The sequence below is a fragment of the Erythrolamprus reginae genome, chromosome 6 (genome assembly GCF_031021105.1).
Source record: "Erythrolamprus reginae isolate rEryReg1 chromosome 6, rEryReg1.hap1, whole genome shotgun sequence".
NCBI classification, from domain to species: domain Eukaryota; kingdom Metazoa; phylum Chordata; class Lepidosauria; order Squamata; family Dipsadidae; genus Erythrolamprus; species Erythrolamprus reginae.
This window is the reverse complement of record NC_091955.1, coordinates 6404303-6421971: the sequence shown is the minus strand read 5'-3', so window position 1 is coordinate 6421971 and position 17669 is coordinate 6404303. Positions and strand designations below refer to the sequence as shown.

At 39.1% G+C, this 17669-nt stretch overlaps 1 protein-coding gene across 1 annotated transcript in view; it reads left to right on the top strand.

The window, feature by feature from the left end:
- CDHR3 (cadherin related family member 3) overlaps positions 1 to 17669 on the top strand; it is a 49580-nt gene that overhangs the window by 1976 nt on the left and 29935 nt on the right. The window contains 5 exon segments of the mRNA XM_070754697.1: positions 6490 to 6566; positions 6569 to 6778; positions 10391 to 10602; positions 13089 to 13257; positions 16386 to 16480. Of these exon segments, the coding sequence (XP_070610798.1) occupies positions 6490 to 6566; positions 6569 to 6778; positions 10391 to 10602; positions 13089 to 13257; positions 16386 to 16480 (763 nt within the window).

The window sequence follows — 17669 nt, the reverse complement described above, 5'->3', positions numbered from 1 at the left end:
TTTCTTTCTCTCTCTCTCTCTTTCTTTCTGAGCTTCGCGGCACACCTGACCATGTCTCACGGCACACTAGTGTGCCCCGGCACACTGGTTGAAAAACACTGGTCTAGATGACAAAATTAGAAAGTTTGGCAATATGGAAAAATGATGTACAGTGTTCCCTCGATTTTCGCGGGTTCGAACTTTGCGAAAAGTCTATACCATAGTTTTTCAAAAATATTAATTAAAAAGTACTTTGCGGTTTTCCCCCCCTATACCACAGTTTTTCCCGCCTGATGACGTCATATGTCATCGTCAAACTTTCATCCTCCTTTAATGAATATTTTTTAAAATAAACTTTAATAAATAAACATGGTGAGTAATAATCTAAATGGTTGCTAAGGGAATGGGAAATTGTAATTTAGGGGTTTAAAGTGATACGGGAAGGCTTGTGATACTGTTCATAGCCCAAAATAATGTATTTACTTCCGCATCTCTACTTCGCGGAAATTCGACTTTCGCGGGCGGTCTCGGAACGCATCCCCCGCGAAAGTCGAAGGAACACTGTATACCGAAATCAAATAAGCATGAATTTAGATTTTTTTTGTGATTATATATGTCTTAGTAACACGATACTGCGTTTTATGGTAATGAAAATAGATGGTATATTACATTGATTGTACGTGGAGAGAGAGAAATAAAAATAATTTCTACCCCAAAATTAAATCTTTAATCAACATTCCTGAGCAACACCATTTAACTGTGTCAGTTCAGATAAACATTTCAGGATCTCTTGAAGCTGAGTTTATCTGGAACCGCTCACCCTGTCTGTTACCACTCTCGCTTTCTAAATAAGGATGAACTGTTTAGAGGTTTCAGTTTTTTGCCTTCAGGCACGGAAGCCTGGAGAGAGACCGTTTGCCTCCTCTAAATTGGATGCTTGTTTTCTGCCTGTAGCTTTCTCTGTGGATCCAGGAAAAATTAATAGCAAAGGAACAAATGGCAAACGCACAACCGTTCTTGACACCTGTCTTGTCTTCAAGGTGATTTCAGAGACCCCAAGTAAGGCTGCCTTCTCTTTCATGCTCGGGCTTCCTGGGAATCAAAACAGATCGTGACCAGGTGCAAAAGGAATCCGTGTAATTCTGCACAAGATCATTTAAAGCTTCACTTCAATCAAGGCATGGCAGATAGATAGATAGATAGATAGATAGATAGATAGATAGATAGATAGATAGATAGATAGATAGATAGAGAGAGAGAGAGAGAGAGAGAGAGAGAGAGACAGACAGACAGACAGACAGACAGACAGACAGACAGACAGATGGATGATAGAAATGGTAGGATGGTTGATAGGTGGATGGTTGGATTTATTTATTCAGTCATATTCATAGGATGGATGGATGGATGGATGGATGGATGGATGGATGGATGGATGGATGGATGGATGGATGAATAGATGTAGAAGGATGTTGGAGGGGGGTAAAGAGAGAAAGATTGTAGGTAGATGATAGATTAGGTAGATGGATGGATGGACGATAGAAACATAGAAACATAGAAGTCTGACGGCAGAAAAAGACCTCCTGGTCCATCTAGTCTGCCCTTATACTATTTTCTGTATTTTATCTTAGAATGGATATGTGTTTATCCCAGGCATGTTTAAATTCAGTTACTGTTGATTTATCCACCACGTCTGCTGGAAGTTTGTTCCAAGGATCTACTACTCTTTCAGTAAAATAATATTTTCTCATGTTGCTTTTGATCTTTCCCCCAACTAACTTCAGATTGTGTCCCCTTGTTCTTGTGTTCACTTTCCTATTAAAAACACTTCCCTCCTGGACCTTATTTAACCCTTTAACATATTTAAATGTTTCGATCATGTCCCCCCTTTTCCTTCTGTCCTCCAGACTATACAGATTGAGTTCATGAAGTCTTTCCTGATACGTTTTATGCTTAAGACCTTCCACCATTCTTGTAGCCCGTCTTTGGACCCGTTCAATTTTGTCAATATCTTTTTGTAGGTGAGGTCTCCAGAACTGAACACAGTATTCTAAATGTGGTCTCACCAGCATTCTATATAGTGGGATCATAATCTCCCTCTTCCTGCTTATTATACCTCTAGCTATGCAGTCAAGCATCCTACTACTTGCTTTCCCTACCGCCTGACTGCACTGTTCACCCATTTTGAGACTGTCAGAAATCACTACCCCTAAATCCTTTTCCTTTAAAGTATTTGCTAACACAGAACTGCTGATACAATACTCAGATTGAGGATTCCTTTTCCCCAAGTGCATTATTTTACATTTGGAAACATTAAACTACAGTTTCCATTGCTTTGACCATTTATCTAGTAAAGCTAAATCATTTACCATATTACAGACCCCTCCAGGAATATCAACCCTATTGCACACTTTAGAGTCATCGGCAAATAGGCAAACCTTCCCTACCAAACCTTCCCCTATGTCACTCACAAACATATTAAAAAGAATAGGACCCAGAACAGATCCTTGTGGCACACCGCTTGTAACCTGACTCTGCTCAGAATACTCGCCATTAACAATAACTCTCTGATGTGTACGCTTCAGCCAGCTGCAAATCCATTGAACTATCCAGGGATTAAGTCCAATCTTCACTAATTTATCTATCAGCTCTTTATGTGGAACAGTATCAAAGGCTTTGCTGAAGTCCAGGTAGGCAATATCCACCTGGACTTCAGCAAAGCCTTTGATACTGTTCCATAGATACATAGATAGATACTTAGATAGATAGATGGATGGATGGACCATGTGGTCCTGCTGTCTACCATTAAACCATCTTTCCAAGCAGTCCCATGCTTCCAGTGGCTTTTTTCCCCACTTGAAATCAAACCCAGAAAGAGATTCCTTATAGGCACATCAGAATTGAGCCATTTACTATCAATCACCTTTCTGCTGTGTTTTGCTTAAAATCAAGTTATTTCACCCAAAGGAGAGAGAGGCACTGTTTCACAGGAAGATAATCTCATTCTGAGAAACATCAAAAAAATCAAGAGGGCATTATTATTGCTTTATAAAATTTAATCAAAATGTAAAAAGTCAGATCTTGTGGCACTAGATGGCAATATTTCCTAAATTTTAAAAATCAGGGAATTTGGTGAAAGAGCAATGCACAATTTCCCCAGTGAAGGTATGATACCACTGCTTTATTTTACAATCGTACAAATTCGCAGTTCGGGACAAATTCCCATTTGGGATTTCTATACCGAACAATGACAAAAAAAGAGGACCCAATTGTTGTCATAATTTGAGGACTACCTATAATAGCAGCCCTACACTCAGGCAAAGACTAAGAAAGCAATTTTTTCTATTCTGCATGGAATTCCACACGATTGTAACAGATTTGGCAGAACAGATAATGATGGCCATTTATTCCTCCTTTTGACTGTTTTTAAATCTACTTTTATATATTTATTTATTTATTTAAATCTCTTCTTTTAGTTTGTTTTAATCTCTTGTAATTTTCATCTGTTTTTATATTTTATATTTATAGTGCTTTTCTCTTCCATATGTTTTTATTAAGTTGCAAGCTGCTCGATGTCACCTCAATCCATCAGATGAACAATATTTACATTTAATAAATAAATTAATAAATAAATACATACAGACATACATACATACATACATACATACCTCCGGAACCGCCTGCTGCCGCACGAATCCCAGCGACCGATAAGGTCCCACAGAGTTGGCCTTCTCCGGGTCCCGTCGAGTAAACAATGTCGTTTAGCGGGCCCCAGGGGAAGAGCCTTCTCTGTGGCGGCCCCGGCCTTCTGGAACCAACTCCCCCCGGAGATTAGAACTGCCCCCAGCCTCCCTGTCTTTCGTAAACTACTCAAGACTCACTTATGCCGCCAGGCATGGGGAAGTTAAAATATTCCTTCCCCCTAGAGGAAGTTACAAGTTATGCATGATATATTTGTGTGTATGTTTGGTTTTATAATAAGGGTTTTTAGTTGTTTTATTAATTGGATTGTTACATGCTGTTTTTATTATTGTTGTTAGCCGCTCTGAGTCTACGGAGAGGGGCAGCATACAAATCCAATAAATAAATAAATACTTTGTGGGGGGGTGTCTGATTTTCCTCCGTAATTCAAATTAAATTTACTGCCTATCTCAGATTCATTCCCAAAATATCAAAGTAGCCAGGGAGGATTCAAATTTGTACTGTACTGTGTTGTGTTGTTGTGAGCCGCTCCGAGTCTACGGAGAGGGGCGGCATACAAATCTAATAAATAATAATAATAATAATAATAAATGATCCTACGATCGTGTGAAGGTTTGAAAACTTACCACACTCCGAAATTGTTGCTTTTATTTCATCCTGTTGATTTTGAATGTTTATTTGTTTATGGTGAGCAGATGCTTTTATACTGCTTCAGTCGGCCCAGACACTAAGCCTCCCGCAGCGGCAACGTAAGACACAATGAGACAATACTGGTACGAATTGTAATATTTTATGATTGCCAACCATTAAATAATCATAAAACTGTAGCCCCATCCATCATCCATCAGTAATTCTAAAAAGCTCTTTTATCTGAGGCATATATTATCCCAGGCAGTAAGGATACTCAATTTGCTTTGGCGTTTCTGTCTTGTAGATGTTAGAATTAGAATAGAATAGAATAGAATAGAATAGAATAGACTCCTCAATCTGAGTATTGTATTGGTAGTTCTGTGTTGGCAAAAACTTCAGAAGAGAAGGATTTAGGTGATTTCTGACAGTCTCAAAATGGGTGAACAGTGCAGTCAAGTGGTAGGGAAAGCAAGTAGAATGCTTGGCTGCATAGATAGAGGTATCACAAGCAGGAAGAGGGAGATTGTGATCCCGCTGTATAGAGTGCTGGTGAGACCCCACTTGGAATAATACTGTGTTCAGTTCTGGAGACTTCACCTAGGCCTTTACAATTTATGCGTGCTATGTTTGTTTGTAAGGATGTTTGGTTTTACAATAAGGGTTTTTTAGTTGTTTTAGTATTGGATTTATATGATGTTTTTTTTATTACTGTTGTTAGCCGCCCTGAGTCTATGGAGAAGGGCGGCATACAAATCAAATAAATAGATAGGTAGATAGATAGATAGATAGATAGATAGATAGATAGATAGATAGATAGATTGATAGATATTGATAAAATTGAATGGGTCCAAAGACGGCCTACAAAAATGGTGGAAGGTCTTAAGCATAAAACCTATCAGGAAAGACTTAATGAACTCAATCTGTATAGTCTGGAAGACAGAAGGAAAAGGGGGGACATGATCGAAACATTTAAATATGTTAAAGGGTTAAATAAGGTTCAGGAGGGAAGTGTTTTTAATAGGAAAGTGAACACAAGAACAAGGGGGCACAATCTGAGCTTAGTTGGGGGAAAGATCAACGTGAGAAAATATTATTTTACTGAAAGAGTAGTAGATGCTTGGAACAAACTCCCAGCAGACGTGGTTGGTAAATCCACAGTACGAATTTAAACATGCCTGGGGTAAACATATATCCATCTTAAGATAAAATACAGGAAATAGTATAAGGGCAGACTAGATGTACCATGAGTTCTTTTTCTACCATCAATCTTCTATGTTTCTATGAATAGATGGAATGGCATGGAAAGAAAAGAAAAGAAAAAAGAAAAGAAAAAAGAATAGAATAGAATAGAATATATGGAATGAATAGAATAGAATAGAATTTTTATTGCTCTTCTCGGAACTCTTTCTAGAGTTTCACCATCTTTTTTTACTATTTTGCTATGTACTGTATTAAGACCGCAAAGAGAAGTTAACTACGGAGAGGGGCGGCATACAAATCTAATAAATAATAATAATAATAATAATAATAATAATAATAATAATACAGTTTGCATTGGTTGCCGATCATTTTCCAGTCACAATTCAAAGTGTTGGTTATGACCTTTAAAGCCCTTCATGGCATCGGACCAGAATATCTCCGAGACCGCCTTCTGCCGCACGAATCCCAGCGACCGATTAGGTCCCACAGAGTGGGCCTTCTCCGGGTCCCGTCAACTAAACAATGTCGGTTGGTGGGCCCCAGGGGAAGAGCCTTCTCTGTGGCGGCCCCGACTCTCTGGAACCAGCTCCCCCCAGAGAGTAGAACTGCCCCTACCCTCCTTGCCTTTCGTAAACTCCTTAAAACCCACCTTTATCGCCAGGCATGGGGGAACTGAAATATCCCCCCTGGGCCTATTCAGTTCAATTTATGTATGGTATGCTTGTATGTATGTTTGCTTAAATAATGGTTTTTTAAAAATATTTTAAATTGTAAATTATTAGATTTGTCATGAACTGTTTTATTGTGTTGTGAGCCGCCCCGAGTCTACAGAAAGGGGCGGCATACAAATCTAATAAATAAAATCAATCAATCAATCAATCAATCAATAATAATAATAATAATAATAATCACATCTAGCTTTTGTGTATGTGTGAGAGGGAATTCATCCTTTGCTGTCCCTTCTACTCTATGAGTTTCTAGAACTTCATATCAGATTGCTATCACTAAACTACTAGTGGAAAAGTACACAGGCTTGTGTTTTAGAAACTGCTTGGTTACTGCAAAAGCTTTGTTGGGTTGTCGTTCGCCCCGCCTGATAAGGAGCACATCCATCAGTGGAGCCACAACAATCTTGAAGCCACAGTCAATGGACTCGCAATAATCTTGAGACAACAATCTCAAAATCTGTTTATCATGGAAGGCTGCCTTTTCCGAAAGACACCGAATGGGGTCTATCTTTACTTCATTGTTTTACTAGTAAAAATATCTGGTAAGGGACTATTTTTATTCCTCTTAATTACAGAGATTTGTTCTACTCGATGATCTCTTAGAATAGTTTTAGTTTTGGGGTAATAGAGTCCCCTTGTAAGTTTTGTTTGTTGTTTTTAAACTAATTTATGTAGACATTTCAACAATTTATCAACTGGCAGGAGTAACTCTTTTGCCAGTGCATAGATTGTAATCAAAACAATAATGTTATCTTAGAAATAAACCACTCAAACAAGAATATAAGACTTTTTATTTTATTTTTAATGACCCTTAAATAAATAAGTCCGTTTTCAATCAGTGCAGATAAGATCCCTTATAATTCACCCATATTCTTCATTTTTAAAATGAAGGAGCATACTCAAGTTCTCTTAATAGGGATGACATAATTAATTTAATTTAATATTTAATTTAGTTTAAGGGATTCTGAATATATATTCAGTACATTCTTATGCTTAAGAACACAGGACATTGTATGAACTGATCTTTAGTCTTTTATTCTTAGTTTAAATCCCAGCAACCAAATAAATTTAGTTAGTTAGTTAGCTAGTTAGTTAGTTGTCAAACATGTATAGGATAGAAGTTTGTATAAATGTAACATAAGTAAAATAAAATAAAAAAGGACAGTAGGACAGGGATGGTAGGTACAATTATTTATTATTTATTTATTATTTTTTTAAATTGGATTTGTATGCCGCCCCTCTCCGAGGACTCGGGGCAACTCACAGCATGTACAGAAAAACAGAAAAAAAATAGCAATCCAATTAATACATTAAAAAAACAATCTTAAAATTCTAATTAAAAAAAAACAGGACATTGTTGGACATATGTTGGACATATGCATGTAGGTTTAGCTAGCCCAGCATAATTCTGCATCAAGGATCCTTTATGCCTGATTAAATCTTGTTTTAAACTCTAGTTTGTTTGGTGCTTGGAATTTGTCAGGTGCAGCTACAGAAAAGGATAGGTTGTATTTTTCTCATTGGATACGTCCTAGTTTTTTATCCTAAAATTTCAGCTTTATAGACACTCCGATTGAATGAAACAAGGGAAAAATCAATATAATGCAGTGAAAATAATCTCATAAATCTTGTGCTCTATTTTTTTTTTTAGCAAGCCAATGAAAGCATTTCCATTTCAGAAAACTTTTATAGCTAATTGACCGATACCTCGTATTAATTGGCTTTTGTGGCTTAGACTCATCTAATTTTATTTTATGGCTATTGGCTATGGAACTTAAGTATTTATTGCGATTATAATCATGTTTCACTGCAAATTGCTTTAAGAGTTTATTTGGTCAGCTGCCAGCCTGGGCAGGATATAAAATTAAAAGGGAAAAAAAAACACCCTTCCTATTGGATGAAAAGCAAATGGGAGGGGCTACCCCTTGTAGAATTCCCAGCAGGAATTCTGGGATCTGTAGTTCCAGTTTTTCAGACATTGTTATCCCAGCCTGATGAATCCTAGTCAAGTAGGCTTTACCACTCTAGGCGTTATAGGAAACTCATGGTTTGTTCTGCGGTACAGCTAATAAAATACGTCCGCATATTAGATCAATAATGTGATTTATTCTCTAGTTTGAGTATCTGTGTCGATAATTGTCCTTTAAAAGATTTGTTATTTAATTACCTTAGATCCAGCTTTACGTTACATCCTAGGGTGGGTTTATTTAATATATCAAATGTTTATTCATTTAAGATTTTTGTTTTTATGATTTATTTATTTTATTTATTTATTTATTCATTTATTATTTAGATTTGTATGGCGCCCCTCTCTGCAGACTCGGGGCGGCTCACAACAAAGTGAAACAATTTACAACAAATCTAAATTACAGTTTAAAAATGCCCAGTTGATTGATAGTGAGATGGGTGAAGAAAGAAAGAAAGAGAAAGAAAAAAAGACAGAGTAGAATAGAATAGAATAGAATAGAATAGAATTTTATTGGCCAAGTGTGAGTGGACACACAAGGAATTTGTCTTGGTGCAGATGCTCTCAGCGTACATAAAAGAAAAAAGATACATTTGTCAAGAATTATGTGTCACAACACTTAATGATTGTCATAGGGGTCAAATAAGCAATGAAGAAACAATATTAATAAAAATCTTAGGATACAAGCAACAAGTTACAGTCATACAGTCCTAAGTGGGAAGGAAAGGATGATAGGAATGATGAGAAGAGACTAGTAGAAATAGAAGTGCAGATTTAGTAAAAAGAAAAAAGAAAGAAAGGAAGAAAAAGAAAGAAGGAAGGAAGGAAGGAAGGAAGGAAGGAAGGTAAGGTACTGCAAAGTATAGGAATACCTTTGTCCTGTCCTTTTCAGATACTAGGGAGGTCCTGTCCTTTAGGTAGCAAAAACAACCATCAACATCAGAGTAAATGGTAGGAAAAATACAGCACTAATGGAAGACAATTGATACCCTAAACCTGTAAAATTCTCCCAATGAAGCACAGCAGTTACTCAGGATAAACTCATTTAGATGCCATAAAAAGTCTTCCCAGTCTTAGGTTCTCTGCTGCTTTTATGAAAACCTGCCCATCAGCCCTGTCAGTTAGGCAAAATTAGCAAGAAAGACCCCTGACCTTCCTGCCAATCAGCTTAAAGCTCTGTTGGGAGAATTGGCACTAGACTTATGGCTGGGGGTCACCACCACATGAGGAACTGTATTAAGGGGGCCGTGGCATTAGAAAGGTTGAGCTAGGCCAGGGGTAGGCAAAGTGGGCTCTTCTATGACTTGTGGACTTCAACTCCCAGAATTCTTAAGCCAATCGTGCTAGCTCAGGAATTCTGGGAGTTGAAGTCCACATGTCATAGAAGAGCCAACTTTGCCTACCCCTGAGCTAGGCAATCAAAGCCACACCCCTTTTGGTGCATAAGGCAGGGTCAGGTCTTCAATTACCCGACGGCGGCCACCATCTTGATTTTTTTGACCTATCATCCCCCCAAGACACCTTTGTCAACATTGTTTCGTCTTCATGGGGAGGTTTACATGTTGAGCGTTTTTCACCTTGAAATAATGCTTAATAAATAACACGGCCTGCTTATATTGTTTTTATGTTCTATGTATTCCACATTTGGAATAATACTGTGTTCAGTTCTGGGGACCTCGCCTACAAAAAGATATTGATAAAATTGAACGGGCTACAAAAATAGTGGAAGGTCTTAAGCACAAAACGTATCAGAAAAGACTTCATGGACTCAATCTGTATAGTCTGGAGGACAGAAAGGAAAGGGGGGGGCATGATCAAAACATTTAAATATGTTAAAGGGTTAAATAAGGTTCAGGAGGGAAATGTTTTAATAGGAAAGTCAACACAAGAATAAAGGGGACATAATCTGAGGTTAGTTGGGGGAAATATCAGAAGCAACGTGAGAAAATATTGTTTTACTGAAAGAGTAGTAGATGCTTGGAACAAACTTCCAGCAGACGTGGTTGGATTGGATAAATACACAGGAACTGAATTTAAACATGCCTGGGATAAACATATATCCATCCTAAGATAAAATACAGGCAATAGTATAAGGGCAGACTAGATGGACCATGAGATCTTTTTCTGCCGTTAATCTTTTATCTTTCTTTGTTTCTATGTTTCTATGTTTGTTGTCCATAATCTACAGGGGTAGAAACCCTCAGCTTTTCTGGTTTACCTGCAACAAGCAATGTTACAGAAAATTCACCTTCTGGTACCGTGGTGCATAATTTCCAGGTCACCCTAACGCCAGATCTGTTGCCAAATGTTACAATACCGCTTGGGCATCCATTCATCATCAATTCAAATCCACTCACGAAAGCCTTTCGGATCAGTTGTTCATCTTCTCTCCGGTGCCAGGTACGTCTTTGTTTAGCAGCAGAAGCTGTGGCCTTAAACAAGAAACAGATCCAAGAAACCGGATCTGGTTTAACGTCAAGGTTCCGGCGAAGTAACGAAACCAGTGACATCAGGACTCAGACGATCCGATCGCTTAATGCAGGCGTGTCAAGCTTGTGCCCCACAGACCGAATGTGTCATGTGCTGGCCACGCCCACCCCCAGTTTAGCGAAGGACGGAGAAGTTGCGATGTGTCACATGATGACGACATGACACCGTGGCTTCGACACTGCTGTCTTTAATGCAAAGCTTAAATGAGTACGTCACTAAAGTACAGAGGTGGACAAGAAAATGGAAACACCTTGCAGCTCTTGTGTGGAATCCAGATTTGTGAAGCTCCCTTCGAACAGTTTTTGTGGAAACTGGGTTCTGTACGTGTCTGTTGAGCTCTGCAGTGGTTTTAGGAGCTGCGGTCTTGTGATCCGCTCTAGCAATTCGCTTTAGAGTCCGACGGTCTCTCTCAGACAAATTCGACATTCGACCAGACCTGTGCTTGGCTGAGGACGTTTTCCCTTCTCTTTCAAAAGCAGTCATGACTTTTGAGACATGACCTCTTGAAACGCCAAACATTCGGGCACTTTCTGTTACACTAGCGCCTGCCTTTCGAGCACCAACAATTGCGCCTCTTTGAAAGTCTGAGAGGTCTGCCATTTCTAGAAGGTTATAATCAGTTTCCGGTCACAATTCAAAGTGTTGGTTATGACCTATAGAGCCCTTCATGGCACCGGACCAGATTATCTCAGGGACTGCCTTCTGCTGCACGAATCCCAGCGACCAGTTAGGTCCCACAGAGTGGGTCTTCTCCAGGTCCCGTCAACTAAACAATGTCACTTGGCGGGACCCAGGGGAAGAGCCTTCTCTGTGGCGGCCCCGGCCCTCTGGAACCAACTCCCCCCAGAGATTAGAATTGTCCCCACCCTCCTTGCCTTTCGTAAACTGCTTAAAACCCACCTCTGCCGCCAGGCATGGGGGAATTGAGATCCTCTTCCCCCTAGGCCTTTACAATTTTATGCATGGTATGTCTGTATGTATGTTTGGTTTTTATAATAATGGGTTTTTAACTGTTTTTAGTATTGGATTATTATTATATGCTGTTTTATTATTGCTGTTAGCCGCCCCAAGTCTCCGGAGAGGGGTGGCATACAAATCCAATAAATAAAAATAAAAAATAAATAAATAACCAATTTCCTTAAATTTCTGTAAAAAAAAAAGCTAGTTTAAAAAAACATATCAAATAACAGAATTTTTTAAAAATATTAAAATATGTCAAGTTTTAATTGATTTGATTTCAAACATTATGATGCCAAAAAGTAAAGTGCTTCCATTTTTTTGTCCATCCCCTGTACATACACCTATAAAGCCCTACATGGCATCGGATCAGATTACTTATGGGACCGGTCATGTCCCACAGAGTCGGCCTTCTCTGAGTCCCGTTGTTGTGAGTGTTCCCTGTCAGCCTTTGGTAATGTCAGATTCAGAAGAGGAGGAAGACACAGAAGCTGTCAATTACCCTGATTTAAGAGACGTGGAGGAGGATAGTGGTGATGAGAACTTAATTGAAAATCAATTAATTAATTAATTTGTCAAGAATCATGTGGTACAACACTTAAAGATTGTCATAGGGGTCAAATAAGCAATGAAGAAACTATCAATATTAATAAAAAACTTAGGATACAAGCAACAAGTTACAGTCGTACAGTCCTAAGTGGGAGGAAAAGGATGATAGGAATGATGAGAAAAAAACTAGTATAATAGAAGTGCAGATTTAGTAAAAAGTCTGACAATGTTGAGGGAATTATTTGTTTAGCAGAGTGATGGCGTCCGGGGAAAAACTGTTCTTGTGTCTAGTTGTCTTGGTGTGCAGTGCTCTGTAGCGACGTGTTGAGGGTAGGAGTTGAAACAGTTTGTGTCCAGGATGCGAGGAGTCAGTAAATATTTTCCCCGTCCTCTTTTTGACTCGTGCAGTATACAGCTCCTCAATGGAAGGCAGGTTGGCAGCAATTGTTTTTTCTGCAGTTCTGATTCTCCTCTGAAGTCTTACAAACCCGAGCCTCCTAAACTGTAACCGGAAAAGGCAGGGAGAAGCCTCCGTGGGGCCTCTCTAGGAATCTCCTGGGAGGAAACAGGGCCAGAAAAGGCAGGGAGAAGCCTCCATGGGGCCTCTCTAGGAATCTCCTGGGAGGAAACAGGGCCTCCACCTTCCCTGTGGTTCCCCCAATCTCACACATTATTTGCTTTTACATTGATTCCTATGGGAAAAATTGCTTCTTCTTACAAACGTTTCTACTTAAGAACCTGGTCACAGTACAAATTACGTTCATAAGTAGAGGTACCACTGTACTTGACAATGCTGCTACGGAAGTGCCCCAATTTACACCCGCCGATTTTAACGCCATGTAAACCTGACCTTCCATCTGATATTTGCTCCCAATTTGTCTTTTTTTTAGGTAGTTACTACAGGAGACCCCGTTCTAGATTATGAAACGATGCCACGCGCATTTGATCTGCAGATCCTTGTTGCCGATTCCGCGGGAGCCATGGAAGTACAGATTCTGACCGTCCAAGTGACCAACGTAAACGAACCTCCGGTTTTTCAAGGCAATTTGGCAAATAAAAGTAAGACCCTGGCTCGTTTTAAAACCAGGTTTTGCCAGTCTTCGGAGAGGGGCGGCATACAAATCTAAGTAATAAATAATAAATAAATCCTTGAGTTACAACAGTTCGCTTTGTGACCGTTCCAAATTGAAATAAACGGATGGGAAAAAATTAACTTTTGTCTGTCTCTTAAACTTAAGCAGACTGTTGCGGTAACCCCATAGTCACGTGATCAAAATTTGGATGATTTTAGCAACTGATTCAGAGTTATGACAGAATGCCTCGGGGTCACGGCTCACGGGGTCACTTTCTTACGAAGCCAGATTCACTTAACAACCATATTATTAACCTAACAACTGCAGTAATTCAGTTAAAAACTACGGTGAGAAAGTTCACAAAATGGGACAAACTCCACTTAACAAATGTCTTGCTTAGCAACAAAAATATTGAGCTCAATATATGTCACATGGGTTTTTTTTGCTGAATTTGAAAATTAAGGGAGACTAGGATAGATCTATTTCGGCCTTATTTTGGCCTCATCAGCTAGCCATACCCACTGGGATTTAAACCTGCAACCTTTGCCTTGTAAGGCAGAGAATTATCCTCTAGGCTACAGTATCCAATCCCTTCAGCTCTGCACCAGGGAAGGGTTACATATTTTTGTGTCGAATCATCCTGGTGTATTGAAGGAACATCACAGCTCATTTGCCTTATTTGTCATATATATGCATAGAAGCACTGCTTTCAAAATTTACTTAAACTGTGTGTAAGAATGGGATGGAAGTGACATACTGTATACCGTATTTTTTGGGATATAAGTCGCATCTTCCCCCCCTAAAAGAGGGTGGAAATGTCGGTGAGTCTTATACACAGTAGGGAAAGCAAGCAGAATGCTTGGCTGCATAGCTAGAGGTATAACAAGCAGGAAGTGGGAGATCCCGCTGTATAGAGCGCTGGTGAGACCCCGTTTGGAATAATGTGTTCAGTTCTGGAGACCTCACCCACAAAAAGATATTGATAAAATTGAAGGGGTCCAAAGACGGGCTACAAAAATGGTGGGAGGTCTTAAGCATAAAACTTATCAGGAAAGACTTCATGAACTCCATCTGTATAGTCTGGAGGACAGAAGGGAAAGGGGGGACAGGATCGAAACATTTAAATATTATGTTAAATAAGGTTCAGGAGGGAAGTGTTTTCAATAGGAAAGTGAACACAAGAACAAGCGGGCACAATCTGAGGTTAGTTGGGGAAAAGATTAGAAGTAATGTGAGAAAATATTATTTTACTGAAAGAGTAGCAGATGCTTGGAACAAACGTCCAGCAGACGTGGTCGGTAAATCCACAGTCACTGAATTGAAACATGCCTGGGATAAACATAGATCCATCCTAAGATAAAATACAGGAAATAGTATAAGGACAGACTAGATGGATGATGAGTTCTTTTTTTGCCGTCAGTCTTCTATGTTTCTATGTACATTGTACACAGCCAATTTTGCTATCATGGGGGGGGGGGCTGCCTGCAGAGAGCCCCTGGATGCTGGGGGACGGCAAAAATACCCAAGTTCTTATGAAAAATGGGCCATTATTTGCCCATATTTTTTTTGCAAAAATTGGGTGGGGAAAGGGTCTAGGGAATCCGGAGAGAGCTCTTGGGGACAGGGGGAAGGCAAAAATGCCTTCATTTTTGTGAAAAAACGGGCAAAAATGACCAGTTTTTCACAAAATGGGGGCATTTTTTCCATCCCCCAGCAACCAAGAGCTGTCTGCAGGCTCCCCAGACCCTTTACCCACCCAATTTTTGCGGGGGGAAATGGGCCAAAAATGGCCTGGGTTTTTTTTGCAAAAATTGGGCTGTTTTTGCCTTCTAATTACCCCATCTATCATGACTGGATGAGGAATTCTGGGAGTTGAAGTCCACTAGTCTTAAAGCTGTCAAGTTTGAAGTTTGTAAAAAGTGTACATGCTTGTAAAAAGTATTCTGCTACACTGATATTTTTTAATTAAATAATATACTGCTAAAAAATAAATAAAGGGAACACTTAAACAACACAATATAACTCCAAGTAAATCAAACTTCTGTGAAATCAAACTGTCCACTTAGGAAGCAACGCTGATTGACAATCAATTTCATATGTTGTCAGCACATTCAACTTTGTACAGAACAAAGTATTCAATGAGAATATTTCATTCATTCAGATCTAGGATGGGTTCTTTGATTGTTCCCTTTATTTTTTTGAGAAGTGTATATTACTAGACTATTTGGTTCAAAATAATTTTTTTCCTTGTTTTCCACCTTTAAAGTCTAGCTGCGTCTTATACTGTGAAAAATACGGTTTCTATTAAAGAACAGAGAAACCCAGCATTGGGACTTACAAAATCCACATAATGAAGACGAAGGGGCAAAGCACCTTCCAGAACAAATAATTTATTTATTTATTTGTTTTGTCCAATACACAATAATACACAATGAGGGTTATAAAGGATATAATCAGGTAGAATGTATTAAAGGGGGAATAGAGGAGAAAATAAAGGAGTGAAATATAACTATGAGAGAATAGCAGAAAAAGATATAGGTATAGAAGAGAAGATATAGGAGATATAGGAGAGACAATAGGACAGGGGACGGTAGGCAATCTGGTGCACTTATGTACGCCCCTTACTGACCTCTTAGGAACTTGGTAAGTCAACCATGGATAGTCTAAGGGTAAAGTGTTGGGGGTTAGGGGATGACACCATGGAGTCCGGTAATGAATTCCACGCTTCAGCAACTCTATTACTAAAGTCATATTTTTTACAGTCAAGTTTGGAGCGGTTAATATTAAGTTTAAATCTGTTGTGTGGTCTTGTGTTGTTGTGGTTGAAGCTGAAGTAGTCTTTGACAGGCAGGACGTTGCAGCATAAGATCTTGTGGGCAATACTTAGTTCATGTTTGAGGCGTCTTAGTTCTAAGCTTTCTAGACCCAGGATTGTAAGTCTAGTTTCGTAGGGTGTTCTGTTATGGGTAGAGGAGTGAAGGGCTCTTCTGGTGAAGTATTTCTGGACATTTTCGAGGGTATTAACGTCAGAAATGCGGTATGGGTTGTCACTTCAGCTTTATAGGATAGTTTTTAATCCCTTTAAGTTAACGTGTATTACTTTTATCTGTATAGCTGTCGTAATCTACATCTTGGAAGGAACACCACCAGGAAATATTTATCAAATTCATGCGGTAGATCCTGAAACGACACCCCCTAAAGATGTTGAGGTGAGTAAAATTCGACTAATCTTAACATCCATGAGGTGAACATTCTGTACTGAATCCAGCCCTCAGAAATATTCCTTTAACAAAAGGCTTATGTAAATAGTATGTTATATCACCAGGCCTTTGAAACCAATTTATCAAAGCGATGGGAAACCAAAGAATCAGGACAATTGAATATTTACCTTTCAGCTTTATTAGTTCATTTGATTTTTATCTGAAGTTGTCAGGCCTGCCACAACTTAAACCACTCGAAATGGAAAGGATCGTTGGCTCGGTTTGTTGAGAAAGGTATAGTTTATTAGAAACATAGAAACATAGAAACATAGAAGACTGACGGCAGAAAAAGACCTCATGGTCCATCTAGTCTGCCCTTATACTATTTCCTGTGTTTTATCTTAGGATGGATCTATGTTTATCCCAGGCATGTTTAAATTCAGTGACTGTGGATTTACCAACCACGTCTGCTGGAAGTTTGTTCCAAGGATCTACTACTCTTTCAGTGAAATAATGTTTTCTCATGTTGCTTTTGATCTTTCCCCCAACTAACTTCAGATTGTGTCCCCTTGTTCTTGTGTTCACTTTCCTATTAAAAACACTTCCCTCCTGAACCTTATTTAACCCTTTAACATATTTAAATGTTTCGATCATGTCCCCCCTTTTCCTTCTGTCCTCCAGACTATACAGATTGAGTTCATGAAGTCTTTCCTGATATGTTTTATGCTTAAGACCTTCCACCATTCTTGTAGCCCGTCTTTGGACCCGTTCAATTTTGTCAATATCTTTTTGTAGGTGAGGTCTCCAGAACTGAACACAGTACTCCAAATGTGGTCTCACCAGCGCTCTATATAAGGGGATCACAATCTCCCTCTTCCTGCTTGTTATACCTCTAGCTATGCAGCCAAGCATCCTACTTGCTTTTCCTACCGCCCGACCACACTGCTCACCCATTTTGAGACTGTCAGAAATCACTACCCCTAAATCCTTCTCTTCTGAAGTTTTTGCTAACACAGAACTGCCAATGCAATACTCAGATTGAGGATTCCTTTTCCCCAAGTGCATCATTTTACATTTGGAAACATTAACTTGCGTTGCAGTCAAGTTGCAGTTCAAAAAGTTTTTCGTTGTCCAGGCCTATACATGAGAATCCAGCCAAATAAAATTCATTGCTAAATTGGCACGAGATATGGACCAA